The sequence below is a fragment of the Lathyrus oleraceus genome, chromosome 4 (assembly GCF_024323335.1).
Source record: "Lathyrus oleraceus cultivar Zhongwan6 chromosome 4, CAAS_Psat_ZW6_1.0, whole genome shotgun sequence".
NCBI lineage: Eukaryota > Viridiplantae > Streptophyta > Magnoliopsida > Fabales > Fabaceae > Lathyrus > Lathyrus oleraceus.
This window is the reverse complement of record NC_066582.1, coordinates 220,931,466-220,957,578: the sequence shown is the minus strand read 5'-3', so window position 1 is coordinate 220,957,578 and position 26,113 is coordinate 220,931,466. Positions and strand designations below refer to the sequence as shown.

The 26,113-nt window shown below is 37.3% G+C and overlaps 2 protein-coding genes across 4 annotated transcripts; both read right to left on the bottom strand.

The window, feature by feature from the left end:
- Positions 1-5,651: 5,651 nt before the first annotated feature.
- Positions 5,652-6,718, bottom strand: LOC127136761 (squalene epoxidase 1). Its single transcript, XM_051063283.1, has 3 exons — positions 6,682-6,718; positions 5,879-6,603; positions 5,652-5,762 (listed from the first exon to the last, which is right to left on the bottom strand). The coding sequence occupies exons 1-3, from the start codon at positions 6,716-6,718 to the stop codon at positions 5,652-5,654; spliced, it is 873 nt and encodes a 290-aa protein (XP_050919240.1).
- Positions 6,719-17,105: 10,387 nt separating this feature from the next.
- Positions 17,106-20,655, bottom strand: LOC127074645 (protein CHAPERONE-LIKE PROTEIN OF POR1, chloroplastic). 3 transcript variants are annotated; one of them, XM_051015981.1, is made up of 5 exons: positions 20,470-20,655; positions 19,250-19,467; positions 19,040-19,143; positions 17,699-18,143; positions 17,106-17,580 (listed from the first exon to the last, which is right to left on the bottom strand). In XM_051015981.1, exons 2-5 carry the CDS (start codon positions 19,390-19,392, stop codon positions 17,424-17,426), a joined length of 849 nt encoding a protein of 282 aa, XP_050871938.1. In that variant the 5' UTR covers positions 19,393-19,467; positions 20,470-20,655; the 3' UTR covers positions 17,106-17,423. The 3 variants fall into 3 exon arrangements, with proteins under 3 accessions (XP_050871938.1, XP_050871940.1, XP_050871941.1); XM_051015983.1 differs by having other exon boundaries at positions 20,408-20,650; XM_051015984.1 differs by lacking the exons at positions 19,040-19,143; positions 19,250-19,467; positions 20,470-20,655 and adding an exon at positions 18,303-18,927.
- Between the last annotated feature and the right edge of the window lie 5,458 nt (positions 20,656-26,113).

Here is a 26,113-nt window from a genome sequence, read left to right as displayed (position 1 = left end):
CTTATGCCTACGTATCTCATCTGGAATGAGAATCAGAGCAAGCCGTAGTTCGGCTAACTACAGGGTTATGGATTGGGTTTTGGACGAACAACGTTACTATGCAATCTACCGGATGCTCGACCTTTGGAGACTTACTCGCCTGTAGTAGAAGGAGTTAACGTATTCCTAGGAGAAGAAAAATCAATGAGTTGGTAGGGTTAGGGATGCTCATGCAAAAAGGGTCCTGGACGAAGGAACCTGTAAAACAAAAATAAACACACAAAAACATTGCCTCCTATCGAGGTCTTCCAGCTAGGAAAGCAGTAAAATGCGGGAAAAATGTAAAAGTACCACGCGGATAAAGATCCGAAGTAACAGCAATTAACGGAACAAGGAAACCCTGAGATCCTCCCAAGCTAACACCATCAAAGAAAGTGAGTCAGTACAGGTAATTGGAATGAAACCTCCAGATGGTATCCCACAAATAAAGTGGAACACCAGGCAAGCTATCCCTGCAAGAGTATGTGAGCCCTCACAAAAACTCAACAAACAGTTTAGAGTAATATGACGGAATTAAGAGAAAACAATGCCATAACAAACACAAAATAGGTTAGAGCAAACAGGATAGGGTAATCAAGAGTTGCCCCCAAATCAAAATGTAACCACATGAATCATGCCATTAAAATTCACAAAAAGCTCACAAAAAGCAACCAAGGGTAGGAGGCCTAAACCTCTTGTCAAACACATGCATCAAAAGGGTATCAAATTCATCCATAATACCTCATACATTTAGAGCATTCAAATTAAAGGCATAAAGATGATGGATATAGGGCAAACCTGATTGGAGAGATCGGTTGAAATCAAATGGCACGGCTGGATTTGCAAACCAATGTTAGGGTTTGCTTGAGCTGAAAGTGTGTGAGTCAGAATGAACCTTTCAGAGTTACCTGGAGGTTGTTGCAGATTAATTCTCACTCTCTCTGTCTAGGTTCCTCTTCAAGTTTTGTCCAGGGTTTTGTTTCAAGGAAACCTCAGAGTGTTTTGCTTCTCTTCCTTCTTCTGTCTGTTCTCCCTCTTTTATAACCTGATTTTCATGGCTTTGTGGGCTCAAATGAGAGAGGTCCAAGTCCAAGATTTTTCTACTATATTTTATTTATTTAATTAATTTTTTTTCGTTTTTTTTCTTCGTTTTTTTTTCTAAATAAAAAACTTCTTGGATCTGATTCTGATTGACATGATGAAATGCAATATGAAATGTTAAATGACCTAAAAATGAATGCATGAATGAGGAGGGCAAATTTTGGGGTGTTACACATCCTGGCAAACCAAGAAAATGAAAAAGGTTCGGGCAAAAATTAGGGATTAAAAGTGAAAAGATTGTACACCCGGTAAGTTGAAAACCTGAAAAGGCAACTTAGGCAAAAATGGGTATCCCGGTGGATTGAAAACCCGAAAAGGGCGATCCAGGCAAAAGTTAGGGATTAAGCGAATGACTGCGTTCTGAGTAGTTCTGAATCTCATCTCGTGTCAATGACTGGAAACTTTTGAAGGATAGGAAACAGTCCAATCACTCTTTCAGAAAGTTGATCATCTGGAGGATCTTGAAGACGAGCAAGTCATAGCAGAATTGGAACCCAATAGAAATCCATTTCACATTGCCATTAGATTAATGCCTGTTTTTATTTGTTGTGCGATTACCTCTTTCCAGGGATTGCTTCCTGATGTAAATGCCTATTCAGAGGCCGTTCAATCAATAAAATCATGTTATTTAGTATATCTCTGTTTTCATTTTCATTTTTCTGTTTTGTTTGCAAAAATGACGTCCGAATTTTTTGATAAACATTGCATCATGACACATAAGAGCTTTACATGTACATGCTTAATAAACATTTAAAATTGCTGTAAATTTTAAGTGCTTTGGATCGTCTATTCAGAATAGGTACCCTCGGGGCATTTCCTTAAAATCCCCTGCAGATGATCGTGAATGTTTTCCACCAACAGACGAATTCGGTATCTTATCCCTGCAGAGCTGATCAGAGCGTTGGATTCTCCAATCCCCAGCAGATTCTCACCACTGTACCTCCCCCCAAGCGGTGGTTTCAGATTATACACTCCCCAGTAGAGTTGACAGTGTCAGACTATATACCCCCAGCGGAGTTAACAGTGCCAGACTGTATCTTCCCAGCAGAAGCGGCTGCTCCTCAGAGTTCGAGGCCAGATCGATAATCCCAATGCCAAATCCATGGTTTCTTTCCTTGAAGCAGAACCTCGGTACCGTATCGGTGTTTGCTTCCCCTGCTGAGTCATCTCTCGCAGATCGTGGTTGCCAGAACCACTATCGCTTTCGCCAACAGCAGGTTTTCAGTGTCGTTCTCTCCCCAGTCAGAATCTCGGTATTTCGTCATTACTAGAACACAGTGTGGCGGGTCATTTCCCCATATAATTCTTTACGCTGTGCATCTCCAGCAGCCTTGTCAGGGTCCAGAAGATGGTGATCATTTCCCCAGCAGATCCCCTTGCCTTAGCTTGGCATTCTACCCAGCATTTCGCATCCCTGCATGTAGAATCATATTGCATTGCATCCTCCCAAATTGCGTAGCATTTCCATTTTCATAGAGCATTACGCCATTGAAAAATTCAAACATACGCATGTAAGCATAAAATATTCTCGGTATCCCAAGTGATAAGCCAGAAGTTGTTTCCAGTACTCAGACTGAAGATTGTTCATGACTTACCTTTGTTATCCCCAGCAAGTGTCATTGACCCATGCGCCGCCTCTATTATCGTTCCCTATTTTTGTCGATGCTGACACGCATGAAGTTTCCGGTATTCAGACCGAAGTGGCGTTCAGACCAGTTTTCCGATGTTCAGATCGAAGAAGTTTCCGACATTCAGGTCGATGCAACTTGTGGCGTTCATGCCAGTTTTCCGATGTTCAGATCGAAGAAGTTCCCGACGTTCAGGTCGATGCAACTTGTGGCGTTCAGGGCAGTTTCCCGATGTTCAGATCGAAGAAGTTTCCGACGTTCAGGTCGATGCAACTTGTGGCGTTCAGGCCAGTTTTCCGATGTTTAGATCGAAGAAGTTTCCGACATTCAGGTCGATAAAACTTGTGGCATTCAGGCCAGTTTTCGGATGTTCAGATCGAAGAAGTTTCCGACGTTCAGGTCGATGCAACTTGTGGCGTTCAGGCCAGTTTTCCGATGTTCAGATCGAAGAAGTTTCCGACGTTCAGGTCGATGCAACTTGTGGCGTTCACGCCAGTTTTCCGATGTTCAAATCGAAGAAGTTTCCGACATTCAGGTCGATGCAACTTGTGGCATTCAGGCCAATTTTCCGATGTTCAGATCGAAGAAGTTTCTGACGTTCAAGTCGACGCAACTTGTGGCATTCAGGCCAGCCTCTCGGTGTTCAGACCGATATTAATAATCTCATATCTCCCTATGTTCAGATCAAAGTCATTTCCAGTATTCAGACTGATGAGCGGCATTCAGGCCATGGTTATTTCTGTGTTACCATTTATTTTGGTATCCAGGTTAACATTCTTCTTCGGTATTCAGACTGACTCTCACCGTACCAGACGGATTCTTCTTTCAAGACCACCTCTTTGCCGATTCTGGCAGGCATTGTTACTTCACTTCACTTTAGTGCAAATTTTCGGGCTTTTATTGTATTCAATCCCGTGATACCTCGAAAGCACGAAAGTCGCTGCTATCTTCTTTCCAGGTCTCCAGTTGATTGAATAGGGGCAGCTGTAATACCCCAAAATTTACCCTTCATTTTTCCTGGAAGCATACGCTTTACACCTCATGCCTGCATTCATTTTTAGGTCATTTAGCATTTGCATTTCATCATGGAAATCGGAATCGGATCCAAGAAGCTTGAACATCATCCAGGACACTTTGTGGGCTCTATTTAGATGATCAGTCAACACAAGGGAAAGACTTGAGTTACTTCCAACACGGGTCTATTCTCAGTCAAAACGTTGATCTTGAAGGAGCAAAGGTTTGTTCATGAGCTGTCATGCTCGCTAGGCGAAGCCCACGTGTTTTAAAAAAAACGAAAAAAAACGAAAAACGAAAAAAAATAATAATAATAAAAGAAAAAATCTTGGACTTGGACCTCTCTCATTTGAGCCCACAGGTCCACAAAAATCAGGTTATAAATTCAGAGTTTCAGTGAAACAAAAGGCCATTCTATTCTTGTTACCCTGTCTGGGAAAAAGATAGTGAGAGAAGAACCCTGGGGAAAAAGACAGTGAGAGAAGAGCTAACAGAGTTCAGAGCAGCCTCCAAACCCTGAAGGGAACTCAACTGCACAGAATCACCTCTGCCTCACATAAACCCTAAAGATTGTTTTGTAAACCTCACGGGTGCAACTCAATTTCAATCAAGCTCTCCAATCAGGTTTGCCCTTATTCCCGTTACCTTTAAGCTTTGAATTTGAATACTCTGAATGTTTGAGGTATTATGGGTGAATTTGATACCCTTTTGATGCATGTCTTTTTTGTGAATTTTAATGGCATGATTCATGTGGTTACATTTTGATTTGGGGGCAACCCTTGATTACCCTATTTTTTTTGTCTCTAACCTGTTTGTTGAGTTTTTGTGAGGGCTCACATGACTTTTGTAGGGATAACTTGCGTGGTTTTCCACTTTATTTGTGGGATACCCCCTGGAGGTTCATTCCGGTTACCTGTACTGACCCACTTTCTTTGATGATGTTAGCTTGGAGGGATCTCAGGGTTTATCGTTCCTTTAATTGTTGTTACCTCGGATCTTCATCCGTGTGGTACCTTTTACATTTTTCCCGCTTTTTTCTGCTTTCCTAGCTGGAAGACCTTGATAGGAGGCAATGTTTTTGTGTTTACTTTATGCAGGTTCCTTCGTCAAGGACTGCCGTTTTGCATGAGTTTACCAAACCCTAACCCTTCATTGATTTTTCTTCTCCTAAACACACGTTTACTCCTTCTACTACAGGCGAGTAAGTCTCCAAAGGTCGAGCATCCGGTAGATTGCGTAGTAACGTCGTTCGTCCAAAACCCAATACATAACCCCGTAGTTAGTTGAACTACGGCTTGCTCTGATTCTCATTTCAGATGAGATACGTAGGCATAAGACGCGATGTCTTAGCGAGCACATATCCCCCAAACCCATAGGTCAGTCGAGCTACGAAGACTCTGATTCTCATATTCATATGAGATACGTATGTAGTGGATGCGACATCCGCGTGAGTCATTTTCATTTAACCCCTTTTTTAGTAAACAGCACAAGATAAACTCACACCCTTTAGACAAGAACTACAAAAGTGGATCTCGTAGAGTACTACGGATGCGTAGGGGTGCTAATACCTTCCCTTCGCATAACTGACTCCCGAACCCAAGATTTGGTTGCGAGACCTTGTCTTTTCCTTTCCTCTTTTCAGGTTTACTTCGAGCATTTCCTTCCCTCCTTTGGGATAAATAACGCACGGTGGCGACTCTTCTGTCATTTTCTTTCGCCGGTTGTTTTTTCGCACACTGTATTTTTCAGGTTGCGACAATTATGTATAGCATTTTTATCAAGCGAATCAACAATTTTCTGAGCTACTAAAGTTGTATTATTTTTTGACCGAATTATCAGTACATTTATTATGAACCGTAAGAAGATCGAAATCCACTATCTTGTCTAGGATCATAGTAGCTTCATTGATTCTAGCATCCTGATAAAGGCTGCTAACAGCATGCTTCTGATGTTTCCTTTATCAATTGCTGCTATAAAAGAAGTATACAGCTCCAGAGGAACCTGAACATGTAATTCTCTCAATTAGTAGAAGAGGCTTATCAGCGTAAATGAACGAGTTGTGTTATTTCGACACAAATTTGACATCAAATGTGGTAGAATGTTCCTTATTTTGGCACCTGAGGTGCTACCACAGTTTTCAAATAATTAGCCATTTCACCATTACCAACAGAAGGTAGTTTTTGGCCAGACACATCGACCAAACATCGAATCTCGGTACTACTTATAGGATAAAACAAAATTGGCGAAGGATCACCCAAGATAACATGTCCATGATTTTCATATGGAAGGTTACAATTCTCCAATATCAATCCAACAAAATGAGAAGGAACTTCAACCTTAGGATTACAAAGAGAGCGTCTCAAGTTAGAAAAACAACCATCACATACTATGGTGAGAGGAGCCTTTGTTGTAAACTCTTGTCCACTCTTGTTTTTATAGTTTACCCCTTTGATGGTTCCATTTTCTTCGAGTAAAGACGTGACGGTTCTTTGTTCTAATTTTACATTTGGAAGAGATGAAGCCTTTTCTCGCACTTGTTGTATGAAATGACCATTTTGAAAGCTTCTTCCAGGTACACCAGAGTCAAAATTTTCTAAGGGATAAGACAACTTGGTGTTTTTCCCATCCTTATAAAGAGCATAGCCAAAGATTCTTTGTGCATTAATTTCATCCACACAATCTTCAAGACCCAACTCAAGTAACTTTAGATATCCACCAGGTTGTAACAATTCACCCACAATCCTATCTGGTTCACTCAAGTCTCTTTCAATCACATGCACTCGCCGTCCATCCTTTCCAAGTGTATAAGCAAGAGTAGCACCAGCAACACCAGCACCTTCTTCTTTTCAGCGAAACCATTTGATTTTATCTTCAAGTTTATTGGCTTCTGTTGAAAGTTGGTGAAACATATGGTGCAAACCGGTTTTCGTGCTTGGTCCCTCTTGAACAAAGCACATGATAATGACTCTCCCTTAAGGCATGGCAAGACACTAAAATCTCCTTGAAGCAAATAATGTTCATCAAATCTTTTTCATGACAAAATTCTTTTTGACCGCATACTCTAATCCAAGCAAAATAATCCTTGGATTCTTTGATTACCGCCGACGCGGAATGCGCCTATGTATCCAAATATGTTGACAGTAGAACGTCGCCTTGAATGCATAAAACACAAAAGGGTGCAACAATAACAGAAAAGGAGACCATTTGATGCTCATGGAAAAGGGATGCCATATTAGAGGAACGAAATCATGAGGAGCAAATAATGAAATAAGAAAAATGATATGAATATCAGGGTCAAAATCGGGGTGTGACAAATGGATTGTGGAATTACTCCACAAGTGCAAAGTTGAAGACTGAGAGGTAATGTTGTGTCCTCGATGCAATGTTGTATTTGTAAGAAAGTTGCAAAGAAAGTCGAATTCTCCCAACAGGCAAAAAAGCAGGAGAATTGGTGGAAGAATATGCCAAAGTTATATTTCGATAAGAGAGGGATTCCTCGGAAGAAGGAACAGGTCCCTACTTACCAGAAAGCTAGATCTAACACTTATGTACCTACATCAGAGGCTCCCCAACAAAGGTGGACAAAACCTGGTGGTAAGGAGTAGGCTGTAATGGATAAACTTTGAGATGGGTTGAGGTTCCTTGTTGACTTATCGAGAGAACTGTCAGATGTTGGAAAGGCGTTCATACGAGTCTAGTAATTACAAAGGAAAAAACCCTATGTCGAGGTTACAATGGAGAAGGTTCCAGAGAGAGAAGAAAGCTTGGAGGGAGGCGGCAGAATTAAGCAGTAACAAGCAACATCAAAGTCGAGTTGCGCCAGAGTCAAGAAATAATAAACAATGCCAAAGTAAAAAAAATGAACAAGTGAAGAAACCAGTGGGGAGAAAATTATTTTCTCCTAAGACAAGTTAGTCGAAGGAAAAGGTGAAAGAGAAGGTGTCGTTGAAGGAAGACAAATTGGTAATCGAAAATTTCGACTCTGGGTCGGAAGATGAATTTTACGTGTTGTGCAACATGGTCTCCGTACTTCCTAGGGAGTATGATTGTGTGACATAGGTTACTGAGCCTGAAGATTGCAAGGAAGAGGAGATGGCGACACACAAGCCAGTATGTTACTTCTTGACGAACAATGGTCGTATCGAGGAACAAAAATCCTTTTTTGAGAGGCCTCGTGAGGGGATGAAAAGACGACGGTGAACAAAATTTTAGTGGATGGTGGGGAAGCTGTAAATTTAATGCCCCGCTTCTTATTGGACAAATTTTGGAAGTTCGATACAGATGTGAGGCCCCATAACATGGTGCCTTCAAACTACGAAGGAAAGACATGTCAAACTATGGGAGTTATTTAAGTAGATGTAACAGTGGGATCTATAACTTGACCTACAATTTTTATGCTCATAGCATCGAGGGCTAGATACAATTTTCTCCTAGGTCGATAATGGATACGCGGAGAATGAGCAATGTCTTCGTCATTGCATCAAAGGATAACAATCTAGAAAGATGATGGGATAGTCGAAAATGTCGAAGCTAACCAAGGATACTACATGGCGGAGTTGAACCATGTAGACAAAATAAATTTTGATAAGAATTTAGCCAATATGCACCTTGCACACCAGCAGGGTTAGCTTACATGCCTCTAGACGAGGCATTTTATTCTTTGAAGCTCCACCCAACTCATGGATTCAAATAGGATAGAGAGATCATGGGTGAGATATTTTATGATTCAGACACAATCAGGCCAACTGGTTGGGGCGACAAATTTGATGATGATGTTTGAATTCAATGCACTAAAGAGTATTTTGGCTCACGTAGACGAGAACAGGTTAAAAGCAGCTTTGGAAGCTGAAGTACCACATATGGATGTTGAAGCCAATGAGATAGAATTGTTTGATGTGATTCAAAGGATCAATGTTGGACCTCAACCATTCGAAGAGTCACGATCAACCGGCTTAGAAGATGATGGTCAAAAAGATCAGAGGCTTGATTCCATCTATGACAATGAGCCTTTGGGTTTAAAGAAGGATCCAGTTGTGTCTACTACAAAGATGAAGCCTCAATATCCACTTGAAGAAATTGATTTAGGCGATGGAACTACCAAAAGACCGACTTACATCAGTGCCAACATCGACCCAGATCTGAGGGTAGAAGTAATTAAATTACTTCATGAATTCAAGGATTTTTTACTTGGGATTATAATGAAATTCTAGGTTTGAGCAGGGATTTGATGGAATTAAAATTGTCAATAAAGACGGGGAAGAATCCAGTCAAGCAGACGCCTAAACGGTTTTCCCCATAAATCATGTTCAAGATAAAAGAGGAAATCGAAAGGCTCCCAAGAACCAAGTTCATAAGAACGGTAAGGTATGTTAAATGGCTTGCCAATATTGTTTCAGTAATTAAAAAAAATGAAACGTTAAGGGTTTGCATTGACTTCAGAGATCTGAATATTGCGACCCCAAAAGACGAATACCTTATGTTTATCGCCGAGATATTGGTCGACTCAGTAGTAGGTTTCGAATACCTTAGTATGTTGGATGGTTATTCTGGTTATAACCAAATTTTCATTGCAGATGAAGATGTGCCGAAGATGGCATTTCGATGCCCAGGAGATTTAGGCACCTGCAAGTGGGTAATAATGCCATTTGGCTTAAAGAATATTGGGGCAACTTACCAGATGGTGATGAATTCTATCTTTCATGACTATATCGAAATATTTATGCAAATATATATTTACGATATAATCATTAATTATACGTTAGGAAACAGTCATCTTGACCATCTTCTACACTAATTCGAAAGGATGAAAAAATATGGGTTGAAAATGATTCCTCTTAAGTGTGCTTTATGTGTGCAGGCATGGGGATTTTCTTGGTTTTGTAGTCCATAAAAAGGGAATCGAGATCTTCCAGAATAAAATGGAGGCTCTTAGGGAGACTAAGACTCCTTCGTACAAAAATGAGCTTCAGTCTCTTTTAGGGAAGATTAACTTTTTGAGGAGGTTCATTTTAAACCTTAGTGGCAAAGTTCGAGTGCTCTCGCCATAACTTCATCTAAAGAGGGAAGAGTTTGTGTGACAGCCCTAGCATCAAAGGATGTTCAATGAAATAAAGGAGTACTTAGTAAACCCACCAATTATGTCCCCTTCGGTTAGAAATAAATGCATGGGTTTGTACATTTCTGCCTTAGATTTGACTATAGGAAATATGTTAGCACAAGAGGATGATAATGGCGTCAAAAGAGCCATATATTACCTCATTCGAGTCTTGAATGAAGCAGATACAAGGTATAATCTTATTGAAAAGATGTGCATTTATTTGTACTTTTCTTGTATGAAATTTAAGCATTACATAAAGCTAGTTAATGTCTATGGATCTTTTCATTTTGATATTATCAAGCATATGTTGTCTAAACCAACCTTACATAATCGAATTGGGAAATTGGCTCTTGCCCTAACGGAAAACTCCCTTACATATGTGCCTTTAAAGTCCATGAGTGGGAAGGTGGTCGCTGACTTTATTGTGGATCATACGATAGTTGAGATGCCTTTGAACTACTTGGAAAAGGGGCCTTGGAAGTTATACTTCGATGGTTCCAATCATAAGAATGGGACTGGTGTTAGAATTTTGATTATTTCTCCAAATAATATTCTGACTAAGTTCAAATATAAAATTGAGGGCCCTTGCTTAAATAACGATGCTGAGTACGAGGCTTTGATAGTCGGGCTTGAGATCTTGTTAGATTTAGGGGCAAAGTGGGTCGAGATAAGAGGATACTCTGAATTGGTCGTGAAGAAGATAACAAAGGAATACATATGTATTAAGGAAAACTTAACCATGTATTTTGTTATAGTGAATCGACTTATCAAGTGTTTCGATTTTGTGGATATCCAATATGTGCCTAAACTTGAAAATCAAGAGGCGAAAGAATTGGCAAAAGTTGCCTCAGGGTATAAAGTGTCTAAAGAGAAACTAAAAGACTTGATTGAAGTTCGAGGGAGAGTGAAGTCGACAAGACTGTCCCCATCGGATCTAGCAATGACTAAGTTAGGGTCAGTAGATCCAAAGAGCTTTGAGATCCTGACTATTGAAAATTTGGTTTACACTAATTGGAGAAAGCCAATAGTCAGCTACTTAGAAATTCTAGTTAGTTTGATAAATTGAAAAGTTAAATATAAATCTATGAGCTACGTGGTCATAGGAAATGAATTGTTTAAGAAAACACCTGAAAGGGTTTTACTTAAATGCCTTGGTGAAAGTGATGCATATTTGGATGTGTCGAATGTCCATGGTGGAGTATGTGGTGCTCATCAGGTAGGGAAAAAGATGAGATGGTTGATGTGTCGCCATGGTGTCTATTGGCTTACAATGCTTAAAGATTGCATCGACTTTGCTAAGGGTTGTCAAGAATTCCATGTCCATTCAGGCATTCAACATGTTCATGTAAGTGAACTTCACGCGGTAGTAAAACCATGGTCATTTAGAGGATGGGCTTTGGATTTGATTGGTGAAATTCGACCAGCGTCCTCTAAAGGTTAGAAATATATTTTAGAAGCCATTTATTATTCTATAAAGTGGATCGAAGCAGTTCTTTTAGTCAATGTTGATTAAGATGCTATAATAGAGTTTATCCAGAGAAATATTATATATAGGTTTAAAATTCCTGAGACCATCATGACAGATCAAGGGTCGATGTTTACTGGTCGGAAGATGTAGGAGTTTGCCTCTGAAATGGGGATTAAGTTATTGACTTCAACACCTTATTATGCTTAAGCAAATGGTTAGGTTGAAGTGGCTAATAAGGTTATCATTAGTTTGATCAAGAAGCATGTTGGGAGGAAACCAAAGAATTGGCATAAAATGTTAGATCAGGTCTTATGGGCATGTCAAACCTCTCCCAAAGAGGCGAAAAATACGACTCCATTTATGGATACGATGTTGTCTTGTCGGTCAAAATCTATTTGCAATCGGTTCGAATTCAGAGGTAGGGAGAAGTTCCATCTATTCATTATTGAAGCATGATGTTGGATGAAATGGTCGATTTAGATGAAGAAAGATTGGCAGCATTAGACGTTTTAATAAGACAAATGGAGCGAGTAGCCAACGCTTATAATAAGAAAGTAAAGTCGAAAATGTTTTCGGTTGGAGATTACGTTTGGAAGGTTATATTGCCTATGGATCGAAGAGATAAAACTTTAGGTAAGTGGTATTCTAATTGGGAAGCCCCATTTCAAGTTATTCAAACATTTTCGAATAATGCTTATGAGATTGAAGAATTAGTAGTTGATAAACAAATTTTAAGAGTAAATGGTAAATACCTTAAGAGGTATAAGCCTATGCTACAAGAAATTTGAATTACTAAATAATAATATGCAGTAGGAAAACAAAAGCGCTAAAATGGTATTAAAGGGTGCCAAAATGACATTGTCATTACAAAATGTCAAAAGCAAATAGAATAAGAGAAATGCGATTTAAACTGGAAATTTTGATCTGAATTCCTCAAGTTTGGTCTTGGAGAAGTCGAGTCTGGAAACCAGTCGATCATGGATTTCTTCCAGGGGTTAACTTCAAGCCCTAAGTTAAGAGCGGTTTCAGCATGTTCGACACCTTTGGTGGCCTCTTCATCGACCATCTCTCTGGAGGAGAGTTATTTCTCCTAGGCTAACTCAACTTTCTCTTTTTCCAGGTTATCAATTTCTTTGTTTAGCTCAAGAATCTTGGCTTGACAATGTGCAATTTGGTTGTCTAGTAAGGTCTTATTGTCTTTATATTCTTGAAGTTTGGCTTCGAGCTTCTCGACCTCTTGTTCAGACACACTGCTTGCGTCCCAGGCCACTGCCATGGTGTCTTTCACCTTTTGAAGTTGAGAGTTGTTAGTTAGTTTGAGATCAATGTCTTTGCAGACTTGATCAAAGTAAGCCTCAAATTTAAAGAGATACTGAACCAGGGTATCGGACATCCGTTGTTTGTTGAGTTCAGCCAACAAGCGTTGAATATCATCCCCGAGTCGAGCATCCCCTTCGATGGCGTTGAGAAGGTCAACCTCGAAGATGTTGGCTTCCAATTGTTGAATCAGGAAGTTGACTGAGTCATTGCCAATATCAATTAACAGGACATCAAAATAGTGACTTGACCTAGAGCCTATCGATAGCTTGTGAAGCTTTTGGAGTCTCTTGAGAGCTTCATTATGATTTTTTTTCTTTTGAGAGCAAGGATTTCCTCTCAGCTTAATGACATGTTCGACACTGAATCGTGAGCATCAGCTTGATATTGCTCTATATCTTTATTGGCAGTTTGATCATTTTCTGTAACTGGGGCAGTTTTGATGTTGGGCATGGCCCGCTCTTCATTGGTATTGGTTGGGCTATTAGGTTTTAGAGCATCTTGAGCAATATTATCTTGAACGGATGCAGTGTGTCGTACAATTATTTATTGCCTTATGGGGAATGTTGGTTGACGTTGATTTCCACCTCAGGTTATGGAGAAGCATATATTATCTTATTGATGGGTTGGTTATTCGTATGAACAGTTGAAATGCTAGAATTAAGGAAGTTCTACCAATGGATGTGAGATATTGTTTCAGAAGGAATTAATTGAGGGATATCTGGTAAAGTCTCTGTCTCATTCTGGTTCGCTTCTGTTGTTCCCTGAAAAGAGGAAATAATAATGAGTTGAAGCATAAAGTAAGGTACAAAGAGGAGAATAAGGGGTGAATCGAGAAGCACCTTAGAGTCAGTGTTGTATGGTTTTTTGATCGATTCTCTTTTAGGTGCATTTAGTTTTTGATTTTAAGTTGGGAGAAAGTATTGAGCTTCCTCTTGATTATTTTCTTTCTTATCCTTTTCTTTTGTTTCTTATACTTCTTCTTTGTTTTTGTTGGAGGGACTGATAGTCGAGGCAGTGGTATCTTTCTTGGATTTCTATTTTTTTGGGGTTCCTTTCTTTTGCTGGTTTATGTTTGGTCGGGGAGAGGCTCTAGGTTTTGATCTTGAGAAGATAAGAGCTTCCGCAGTCTTCTATGAGCTTTCTTTTTCTGCCTAAGTTTTTGTTGGCTTTGGAGTAGCCTAAAATTTAAGCCAAATGAGACAGATGGTTTTTAGGAAAAATATCACAAAAGAAAGTCGAAATCATTGATGTACCTGAGTCGAAGTGGTTGTAGACTTATTATTTTTCTTGGATTTGGTAACCGGGAGTCAGGATTACGCTTTCGATTCTAAAAGATAAACTGTTAAAATCGTTGCAAGCCACGAGGAAAGGTCAGAGAAAAAAGAAATACCTTTTTCTTGGGTTCTTCTGTCTTATTAGTTCCTCATATGTTGGAAGGTCCTTCAGCATTACGACCAGTATGAGCTTCAGGTTCGCATGCAATCGAAACGTAAGAAAATGAAAGGTATGAATAATTCGAAGATAATAAATATATTACTTGTGGTTCTGTATTTTTTGGTAGGCCGAAGAAGGAAGCTGATAATCTCTTTCAGAAGTTGTCTTCTTTAAAGTGGCTATTGAAGTACTCTGTCCACCAGTTGTAGTATTCGACTGTCATGAAAAATGATTGTTGAAATTGGAAAGTAGGAAGTTCGAGGACTTGCTTACGGTAAAATAAAGCGCAAGCTTTGTAATCTGCAATGGTGAATCTCCTTTCCGACCAACAGATATCGTCTTCATGAATGTAAAGTGAGCATGGAAGCATTTGGCTAAATCCAAATTGTATGGCCACTAAGTTAGGCTGGTAGCCAACAAAACCATAATTAGGAGTCCCATATTCAATTCTTATGGATAAGAGTGTGGGAGTCATAAAGGCTTCCCAAACAGAGTTCGACGTGACAATTGTTGAAGGAGAGACCCCTGGAAACCTGTTCCTGAACCAGGACGGATCCACACATTGATCCACAAAATGGGCCATTGTCGAATAAAAAATGGTTGATTCTAGGAAGAGATTGATGTATTTCAAAAGTATCTTTTGAGAGGGGGTTTCTTGAGGAGTAATCCAAGCAAGCATGGTGCCTTCGATAGCTTTGCAGTCATCATGTGCTATCAAGGATGGAGAGGTAGTGATGTGAATTTTTGGTTCGAATGTGGCGTTTAGCAAAATTTTCAAGAGCCACAAAGGACCTGGAGCCAGGAAGACTTGTTAATTTCAGGGAGATGTTTTAATTTATAGGAGGCTTCTCCAAGTGATTGGTAGAGATTCGCTAGAAGAAGTTTGCTCAATGAGATGTGTTGACCTTCATGGAGTTTAATGGTCAAAGGTACAAATTTCTTGGCTACTTGTAAAGAGCTAGAGCAGAAAACGTAATAAGAAAGCCAAAGGGTCAAAAAGGATATGTGTTCCTAGTCAGAGACTTTAGCGTTTCCTTTGTCATGGTTGTCGGGGATGAAAATTTTGAAGCTGAATCGTTTAATGGTGAATTCGTTCGTGGTTTCTAAGGTTTGAGTAAAAGTGTATCCTAAGGGGCTTAATCTTGTGATGGATGCTACATCAAGCAAAGTTGGATGCCACAAGAAAACTAGAAAGTGTTGGTCGAACCTTCCCATAAGAAGATCGACGCTAATAACATGGCTAGGTTATACCTAGGACCAGTTCTAGACATCTAGAACATGTCATAAATGTCTAGGTTTTCCCACTGTTCTTTCCTCTGGGGTTGGACTTTGTCGAGCCAAGCATTGTATTCCTTAGTGGGAGCAGGTGGGACAGATCGAAACACTTGTGCAGGTATGTACATAAAGGATAGAGCGAGGGAGCGTTCTTCGAACGCTGACAACATGGTGAAAGTGAAACTTGGGAAAAAGTTCTTAACTTTCCCAGCTTGTGACCTGGAAGGCGGATAGGGCCACAAGAAAGTGAAGAGTTTGTTGGAGAGAGAAAAGGGAATGAGTACATGTTTGGCCCAGTTAGATATATTTTCTTTTAATAATGGAGGTATAGGGATGAAATATATTCCTTGTCCATTTTCCTCTGGTGGGATTGTGAAAGCTATCAGATTATTTTGTGTGTCAAGCCTGGAAGATGATGTCTTAGTGGATGTTATTGTGGAAAATGGGAGCGCTTCTTAGAGGAATAAAAGTTTTTTCTCTCTACGCAAGGAAGCTATGAAAAGATTTTAAATGAAGAAGAAGAGAAAGAAGTTGGAGTTAGGTATTTATAGCTTTTTTTTGTTGCATGCCTGAGTTCAGACACATGGCATCCGCGTGGAGATGTTGAAACGATTTCGTGTGTTACAAAATGGGACATTAATGTGAGTGAAGCAGTTAAAGCAGACGTGCACGTCCATGACTTCCTGAAAAATAGGAATGATGATGAGATTATGAACGAATCTCATTGAAAATGACAATACGCCGTAAAAAAAAGGGTAATGATGACAATGACGTTAGTGAAGAAATGGAAACAGTGTCGAAAAATACGATAAAAAATGCCACGTTTCTTTTTTTTTATTCGAATCGAAACATGGTATTTTTGGGGAAAATTTGTTACCTCGTATTTTTTGACCTGACTATAAATGGCAAGAAAGAGTAAGTGTGTCATGGTGAAGCTATTGAACATGTCGAAAACTATACATGTGGCAAGTGTGGTTGAAGCAGTGGAAGGTCGATGAACGTTGGTAGCATCTATGGGCTTAGTGAAAATTTCAAATGCTCTAAGTTGGTTATTTGACTTGTTTGAAAGAGCGGAATTTGAATTAGATTAGGTGGTTACTCGAAAACACGTGGAGGCTCGTCGAAGATAACAACTGCATAGAAGTAAAATGTGTCGTGATTTGTTTACTGAACCGTTTTTAGGTAGTTATTTTATATTAGTATATAAAGGGACGACTGTTTACGTTATAGGGATCCGCAATTGTACTTATATTTCTACATATTCAAAGTATCTGCATAATTGAGAAACGAGTGAAGAAAATGTGCGTATATGTTCTATATTTATAAATTTCAATCACTTTTACATTTAAGCCTTTTTTTGCATTCATTTACATTTCGACTATTTATCATTTTATATTCATTTTTACATTTCAATTTCAGTTATCTGTCTTTAAAAAAATTTACACTCCTATCTTCACACTATATCTTCGATTTCAATCATAATAACATAATGTTCAAAGGTTTAAATTCCCACAAATATGTTCTGAAAATTTTTTGAATTTGATCCCTTTTAAGTCCTAATAAAAATTTATTTTGTTTACCAAATTTATCAGTATACGAAACAACCTCAGAGGAAAAACGATAGGCAAAGGCTAATATCAAAACTTCTGAATAGTTTCAATTTCATGAGAAAATTCACTCAGAATAGTAACGCTTAAGCAAGAGAAATTTGCATTTTAATTTGTATAAGCAAACTAGTCAACAACTATAATTTGATAGCATAGACAACAAGAAAAGCTTTGGTCATTTACTCATGTCAAAATAAGAACATGTTCAATGTAGTATGTAAACTTGGAAGCTGAACACCAGATATGCAACAAAACACAATCATTGTTTTGCCTCTAAAATTCCAGTGTATGCTCTCATTTAAAAAATTTAAATAACAAAGAAAACAAAACCCAATTCAACCAGAAAAGCTATAATATGACATCTAGATAAGGTGAGTGATGACATTATGTAAACTTCCACTGCAAAAACCAGTCTTCTACTACAAACTCAGCAGTCAAATTGAGATACATAGCTTTAGCCTTCATCTAAGATAGGTTGATGAAATCCACAATAAAACATATGTTATCAATGATGAGATCACTTCAAATGCCCTTGGTCCCTTAATTATAGGAATAGGAGGAATAACTGACACCATCAAGAAGGTTCCCAATAGCCACGAAAAGATAAATGCTCCAACCCTGCAAAAAAAAAACGCATCATAAATGCATCAAATTTTAAAAGGGACTGAAGTGTGCATTGTCAAGTGAAGTGTGCTTAATATATTAAGAAGAATGAGATGAATCACTGTTTACATACCCATAAAACAAAGCTCTTATCTTGCTCTTCAGCCGATCATATACGAAATATGTTGTGGCAATAAGAGATAAAGCTACCTGAAGTGTTGGCCCTTCCTCAGTTGGAAAGAAAACAGTCAGAACACCAAGTAACAAAAATGCCAGTGAAGTTTTTATAATGAATATGGTGGATGGAATGCGAAATCTGCCTCTGACAGCCTGAACAAATCGGGATTGATTGACTGCCCTAATTTTTTTCTTGAAGTCAATTTTTGGGTTTCTACGCTCATAGAATTTCTGCATGATTATTTTGTCATGAGCCGACTCAATTGAATCTATACTTGGCTTGTGCCCTGCATATTTTTGGATCAGGAAGTTCCTAGCTCCTTGAATTTCTTCTTCAGAAGCTTCCTTGCTTATTCCAAGTCGTTTATACGGATCACTCACACTAATTCTTGGGAAAACAGCTGCATTTGTAGCAAAGGAGCGGCAAAACAATAAGTTAGACTATAATATATTGTTGGTTTTATACAAGGTGGTTCAAATATCATATGCAAGGTATTGATTCCTGTGAATGCAATACAGAGAGGATGCCCCTAAGATAAGCAAGTAAACATATGTCTTACATATTCCGGAAAAATGGTGCGATGGATCATCCCGTGTTAAATGTTCAGCTAAGACCTTGTTATGTGAAATTTGGTCTCTGTGTAATATAGTAGACATTAAATAAGCGGGTTCTGTCAAAATATATGAAAAAAAATTGAGAGATTTGCACGTCACAAGGCCGTGACTTGTGAAAACTTAACATGAGAGGGTCCCTTCCCAAGGGTGGGGAAGAAGGGAAAGTCATTCTGGCTAAACAGTAAGGCACTATCTGTCTATCATCCGTAAAGCAGTTGTTTAACTGGAAACCAGTCACCAGCCCCCACATGCCAAGAAAAATAAGACAAAACTAAACTAAAAAAACAATTTCCTCCTTGAACTCCTTATGGTTTAGCCACTTACCCTCTCGGGAATGCACCATTCAATTTTCGCTGTATTTTAGTTCACTTCTCATGCACCAACAATTATGAATGATGCGCTCAAGCAAAATGAAGAGGAAGAGATGGCTTCAACTCAACAAACCAATGAGCAAGACCACCGGAAAAAATGTAGTCTTCATTCAAGAGAGAACCAAACATCCATAATGTTTACATAATCATTTTCAAGTTTATTTTATTTTTACGATACCTATTATTTCAGAATAACGTAGGTGCTAGTACTATTTAACTTAAATCCCAGTTTTACTAGATCCTGATCTTGCAATGAAATTTTCTGTATCATGAAATATCAGAATTGAGTTTCAACAAGATAGAAAAGTTACCAGTAGAATCATTTGACGTATCACCAAATGAAGCATCCATGGCACTTCTAACTAATTGAACCTGTCGCCTATTGCATTTTATTCTATGAGATGAAAAGCTTGTTCTGTAAATTGGCAGGATGAGAAAAACAATGAATTGGTAACCATTCAACAAAACATGAACCTTGCATCAAGTTCCAAGTTCAAGAGATAATAATTAATAACACAAACCTTTCAACTCCGGGAAACGTAGTCCCTTGTATACATCTACCAGCCACGGAAAAAGGCCTGACCCGAACACGGCGTGATTCTAGGCAACGAGGAGGTAATTGGGGGCATCTTGAGAGAGTACCACTCAACCCAGATACAATCATTGTTATATAAAATATATAAAAAAAATAAGAGTCTATCTGGTTTTGCCCGATGAGAACAGAGATCGCAGGTTGATGCTATAAAATTCAAACACACAAAAGAGAACCAATGAACAACACAGGACAGAGAGTAACATCAGGTAAACACATATAAATACAGGGTAGTTTTTAGCAAACTCTCAATTTACCCTTCCAAACTAACACCGTCTCTACTATTTAGTCCCTCGAGTATATGAAAAGAACAAGTAGCTCTCAATTTACCCTTCCAAACTAACACCGTCTCTACTATTTAGTCCCTCGAGTATATGAAAAGAACAAGTAGCTCCTAAAGTTGTGAAATCCAGTTTAATTAGTCCCTTTTGGATATCATAAAATGAACGGAACAAAATGAAGCGGAGTGAAATGTAACGAAATGGAGCGGAGCAGAATGAAGATTCCATTCCATTGTTTGAAAATTTTATGACAGAACAAGAGAAATTCTCCATTCCACCCAAATCGAAGGAGAAGAAATATGGTGATAAGTGATGGAATGAAATGAAATTCATGCCACTCCATTTCGTTCTGTTCGGTCTGATTTTAAATAATCCAAACAATAGGAACTACTAGTCGTAAAACTTTAGACAAATGAGACAAATTTAAGGGACTATTTCTTATTTCTATATAACTTTCGAGACTAAATAGGAGAGAGTCTGAGTTCACTTCAAAGACTAAACAAAGAGTTTACTCATCCCGCAATACAAACCAATTGCTACCATCATAAAAAAAAATAAAGCACTTATTGTTAGAATCTAAAACTCAAAATCCATACAAATTTATTCATCATCAAACATAAAACAGTATGCCCAAGCAAGGTAACACCATTTTTTCTAGCAAAGGACCACTAAAAGATAAGATTACAGACACATCCTATTGTGTTCATCAAATTCAAGTACAATAAAATCAAGTTGATTATATAGCAATAAGAGTAGTAGTTAATATAAAACAACAGTATCGATGCAATTTGGGGAGAAAGTAGAACCTCGTAGAAATCGTAGAGGAGAAATTCACACGAAATTAAGAGTGGAAAGTGTGTTTGTTTACCTTTGGCGTTAGAGAAAAAGGGGAAAATGTATGGGTTGTTGAATGAATGATGGTGGTTTTTGAGAACAGAGGAGAGGGAAGGGTGTGAATGAATGACCGAATGAATTAACAACGGATAGCAATTGAAGAACGAGAGAGAAAGGGCTTACACACACCAAAACCCTGCTTGCTCCATCCAATATTTATGTAAATTTAAATTATATATTATATCAAATTTTACAATTTCTCATTGAGGTTAATTTAATTTTAATTTTTTTTTTCAGAGTGTAGCAATCAAATTCAAATTTATTTTGACTTAAATAATTTTTTTTTTTATTTTTTTTATGACTTTTAAAATGTAAAGAAAATAGAATATACTTTGTATTTGACATTTTAAATTAATGAAGAACACGTAATCTATTTACGTTGATGTTATATTATTTTTAATCTTTAAATGTATTACATATTGATTTAGGATAGGTTTGTTTTAACTTTAATAAAATATTTTTTTTTTTAATTTTTTTATAAAAAAAATATTTTTTTTAATTAAAAAAATAATTTTAATATTTTATAACATAAATATGCATTATTAAATATTAAAATATAATTGAAATCACAATCTTTTAAAAAATCATATTTTAAAAAGAATTTTTATAGAAAAATATTTAAAATAACTTTAAAAGTGATTTTTTGAATTTTTAATATCTAATTTTTTTTTAATAAAATGATAAAATATTAAAAATAGTTATTTTTTACAAATGTTTTCAAAAAATTAATGCAATGAAACAAACGTGCCCTGAATTTGATTAAATTTCATATATTAGAAAATATAGCCAATCATATTTAATTTATGCGATTACGATAATAAATTAAGTCTATTATCTAAATTAATATTTATAATTATTAAATTATTATAAAATTACCCAAATTTATATATAGCGATGAAAGAAGAATGAATAAAGGTAGATAAAAGAGTATTATATTCTACTGTTTAAATTCACATTTATAATCGTAACTAATAAGCTATATTTATAATTTTATAAGTTTCAATCATATTTCGGCCAAATAAAATAGTCTCGTACCGTTAAAGAGTCTAAATTAAGGATAGTATATATATATAACACTCACACAACTCAATTTAACAAATGGTACTTTTTAAAGGATAAAGTTGTGAAAGTTCTCACACTCAATACGGACAATATCTCACAATCACGGTAGCGCAAACTTGAGTTCGACCAGAACATTGACACTGTTCGTATTGATTCCTGCCATTTTTTTGCGAAAACCATTGTCTTTTCACTTAAAGATAAATTATGATCTTCTTCTCATGAAGCACTGATCTCTTTCTCAAATAGATTAGATATTGAACTCGTAAAGCCATGATGAGTTTGAAGATTACTAGATCCTCCACTCAATATCACGCCGCTATTATAGCCTCTAAAGCTGATAAGGTTCTACCTCATCCTTTAGTAGAGGACGATTCAATTCTAGCGGCCTCTTTGTTTGTTCATGTGCAACAAGATCTTGTTCCTCCAAGAGCTGGTCAAGGAACCTTCCAAGCCCTTATGTTTTTCCAACCTCTGCAAGAGCTTTGCCTAGGTCAATCTTTACAGCAACCTCTATCGTAATCATTAATATCTGGGAAATATATGCTCCAAAATATTCAACAACTTCAAGCTAACCTAGGCATGCAATGAGTTGTTGACCTACTAAACAGTGTCTATAACATGGTATATCTGCAAAGCTTCTAACCCTTTGTGGATAAGATACCCATAATTAAAAAGAATATGTAATGTGTTCCATAGAGAACTAGCACCGTGCATGAGGCGGCTTCGCGCAACAACCAAGAAGTCATACTGTTGTCGATTTCAATAGGCATAACCTCAACGCACAGAGCAATTTCGAGGACACCAAGTCGTAATCGAAAAAGAACACATCACACTCCTTCATCCAACTTCAAAGGGAGAAGTGACAATCATACTCCGCCAGAGGTTCGTCGTCCTCATAGCTCTTCAACACACCACTCACAAAGAAGAGAACAATGCATATGCTTCAACCTCTAAACAAAAGAGGAGTTTATTCTCCATACACATTCTTGACAACGGGGTCCTGATGTCCCTTTAAAAGCCCCATAAGCTAGAAAGTTACGAAGGTATGAAGGATCTAGATGAACGCGTCGAACATGTAGGAAAATATTGAATTATTATCATACCTATGGATCTATGAAGTGCAAGCTCTTTGTATTAACCCTTAAGGGAGTTGTTATAACTTGGTTTAAAACCCTCCCAAATTGGAGCATAAATTAGAAGGAACTGTGCAACTCGTTCACTACTCATTTAACCCTCGAAAGTGGCAACCCACTATTATGGTTGGACTCAGCAGGATCATGCAGAAGAATAAAGAGGCCCTACATGAGTACTTTGACCGGTTCACCAAGGTGGCAGTGGAAGAAAGCGGTACATATGCCATATTAAAACCTTGGATCTTCAAAAAGGGACTGAATTCAAGTTGCATGTTTTGATAAAAACTAGGGGTGGAAGGAGCTTGCTGTGCGGGCATTCTTCTGTTTAGATATGTTTTGAATGATGTCAAAACTAGAAACTAGTGTTTATGTACACACGCACACTCACACGCACACGCACACGCGCACGCACACTCACACGCGCACGAGCACGAGCACGCGCATGCACACGCGCACGCGCACGCGCACACACACACACACACACACACACACACACACACACATACACACACACACACACATACACACACACACACACACACACACACACACATATATATATATATATATATATATATATATATATATATATATATATATATATATATATATATACACACACACATAGTACACATAGTACATACATCATTCTCTAATATATATATATACATGTGTCGCACCTCGAAAAATGGGGATACGACTTTAAAGCGAAGCGCAATTCGCACGCTCGCAATGATGGACTGAACAGAGTCGCCACCGAACTTTATTTATTCCTAAAAAGGAAAGGGGAAATATCGATAAAATCCAAGATAAAACGACAATGATTATTGGTCGTCGCAACCAAATCAGGGTTCGGGAGTCGGTTACGCAAGGGGAAGGTATTAGCACCCCTCACGTCCGTTGTATTCAACGGGAACCGTTTAGTTAGTTTCGTTTTGAATGTTAGCTTATGTTAGTCTTCTCAAGTTATAATGAGGGATAAAATAAATAGAAGAGATGAGAATGTTTTTGGATTTTTGACGAAGGACTAAACCTAAGTTTTTTATTAGTGGGCCTGACAAGATTTACAAATCCTGCTCCTACGTATCTCAAAAGAGAAATCAAGGCTTACGTAGTTCTGGGTAGAAAAATGTTTGTTTGTTGGTCGATTTTAGCGAAAGCTATACTGTATTAATCGATGAAAAACATTGTTTTACCCAAAACAGATGAGGAGCGGACGTACACCACACATCGAACGGATTTATAAATCTACATTCGGAAAAGCGTCACTTATCTCGACTCAACAATCGTGGCCGAAACATTGTTTTGCATCACCTTAAGACAATATATCTTTCATTTATGAAAAAGGTTTTTGATAATTAATCGCACGGCGGCGAGAAAGAGTTTGATTGGTTGGATTTATTTTGAGTAATGGCGAGAACTTGGATGAGCGAGATATCCATCTCGAATCCTAGTCTCAAGAGTGCACGGTATACACCATGTTCCATTTCCATCTTTATTGGCGAAAAGTGTTTAATAAAGATTAAGTATTTTTAGGTTTGATTGAGAAAGGGTTTGAAGAAACCGCGTTGACAATTTTAGATGATGGCGAGAGCTAAGATAGGCAAGGCATCCACCTTGAATCGTAATCTCAGGAGTGCACGGTATACACCATGTTCCATTCCCATCTTTATTGAAAAAATGTTAAGGTAGGAATTAAGTATTTTTTGAGTTTTGAAAGACGAATATTTAAGAACAAGACATAAGCCTTGAGATCGATAGTTCAAGGTTCCACCGGAATGCTAGATTTCAACGGTCTTTTTTTCATTCGAATTAATTAAGAAAATTATTTAATGGACAACGAACACTTGATAAGGATCAATTGTTCAAGGAGTTACGCCAGAATGCTTGATCCCAACGGTCCTTTTTTTTCGAGTTTATTTAGAAAAAGGTTTGGATATTATATTTGATTTTAAAAAATATCTCTCAATATGTGATCGAGGATGGATTCACATAAATGATTTGAGACAGTTTGACTTGGTTACAAAAATTATTTGAAGTCGAAATTGAAATGGTTTAATGGAAAATGAAAACTCAATAAGAACAAGACATGTGCTTTGGACTCAATTGTTCACGGGTTACACTGGAATGCTAGATTCCAACGGTCATTTTCTTTCGAGTTTGTTTAAGAAAAGATTTTTGTAAGTTATGTTAAGAAATTATAAAAGATATAAATAGAACAACAATTATAAAAAATAAAACAAATGGAGAAAAGACAATTGAATATTGCACTTGGTTTAAGAGAGGTCAATTGATACCTGGTCAAGGTCTTAATTCAAATAAATTGAGACAAGCTTTAAATTGAAATTGAAATGGTTTTAAATGAATTGAATTTAGACATGATTTAAATTGAAATTGAAGTGATTTTAAAATGAATTGAATTTTAAAATAAATTAAAATTGAAAAAAATAATTTAATTTATGATAAGTGGTTTTAAAATGAATTGAATTTTAAAATAAATTAAAATTGAAAAAATAATTTAATTTATGATCAAAATGAAACAATGATCTTAATTACTCATCTCGGCGATTAATAATTAGTTATATGAATTAAATAACCTAATTAAATTTCTTTATAAATTGGAATGGTTTAAAAGGTTGGATTTTTTTAGTAAAATCACCATTAGGCATATCAATCAACATGTTAATCTAACAGTCCTATTCAATAAATCTAACAATCCCAATTAACATTTGCATCATCTAATTAACCAACATTCACTAACCAATGCTTGGTACAACAACTTAACATAGGATTAACATGATAGAAGTACAAATTAACGGCATCACCATAAATCAAACACCAAGTCAACTTACTAAACCAGAACAAGGAACTGGTTGCAGAACTGATGCAACCTGCAACAACAACTCCACAGAACCCTGCTCAAAAAAAGCTATGAAAAAAACATTTATAAACACCCAACATAAATGACGATAACCATTGTTTTTGAGGTGTGACGGAATTTGAACCGAAAATGGATCGGATTGAATATAAGTTTAAAATGTTGAGGTTACCATTGTTTACATCCGAGCAGCAGGTTATGTTGTTGTTGACGGTTAGCTTTTTTTTTGAAACGCAATGCAATGCCTCATCATGAAACAAAAAAAACATAGTTGCAAGCATGATATTATACATCTTTATATCAGTCCCGAATTTCTAACGGTATCAACGCTATCCGAACTTTAATGGTATAATCTAACCATAACCAGATCAGAAATAATCTGTAAACTTAAAACAATTTCAGTCCATAGTTTAACCACTTATTCATGTTCAAAATATTCAGCACAATCCTTTACCACTATTAAGTAAAAACGAGAAATGATGCACAGATGAAATTTAAACCAAATGATTACCCAATATTGTATCAACGGGATACTGCTTCAATGA

What these genes read in the sequence shown, in the direction of transcription:
- LOC127136761 (XM_051063283.1), bottom strand. Translation starts at nt 6,718, where the DNA reads ATGTGCTTTGTTCAAGAGGGACCAAGCACGAAAACCG. An exon ending in GGGACCAAGCACGAAAACCG is followed by an intron (nt 6,604 to 6,681) that starts GTTTGCACCATA and finishes TTCGCTGAAAAG; the next exon opens with AAGAAGGTGCTGGTGTTGCT. An exon ending in AAACTGTGGTAGCACCTCAG is followed by an intron (nt 5,763 to 5,878) that starts GTGCCAAAATAA and finishes TTACATGTTCAG; the next exon opens with GTTCCTCTGGAGCTGTATAC.
- LOC127074645 (XM_051015981.1), bottom strand. Translation starts at nt 19,392, where the DNA reads ATGATTGTATCTGGGTTGAGTGGTACTCTCTCAAGATGCCCCCAATTA. An exon ending in ACGTTTCCCGGAGTTGAAAG is followed by an intron (nt 19,144 to 19,249) that starts GTTTGTGTTATT and finishes GCCAATTTACAG; the next exon opens with AACAAGCTTTTCATCTCATA. An exon ending in ATAAGAGCTTTGTTTTATGG is followed by an intron (nt 17,581 to 17,698) that starts GTATGTAAACAG and finishes TTTTTTTTGCAG; the next exon opens with GGTTGGAGCATTTATCTTTT.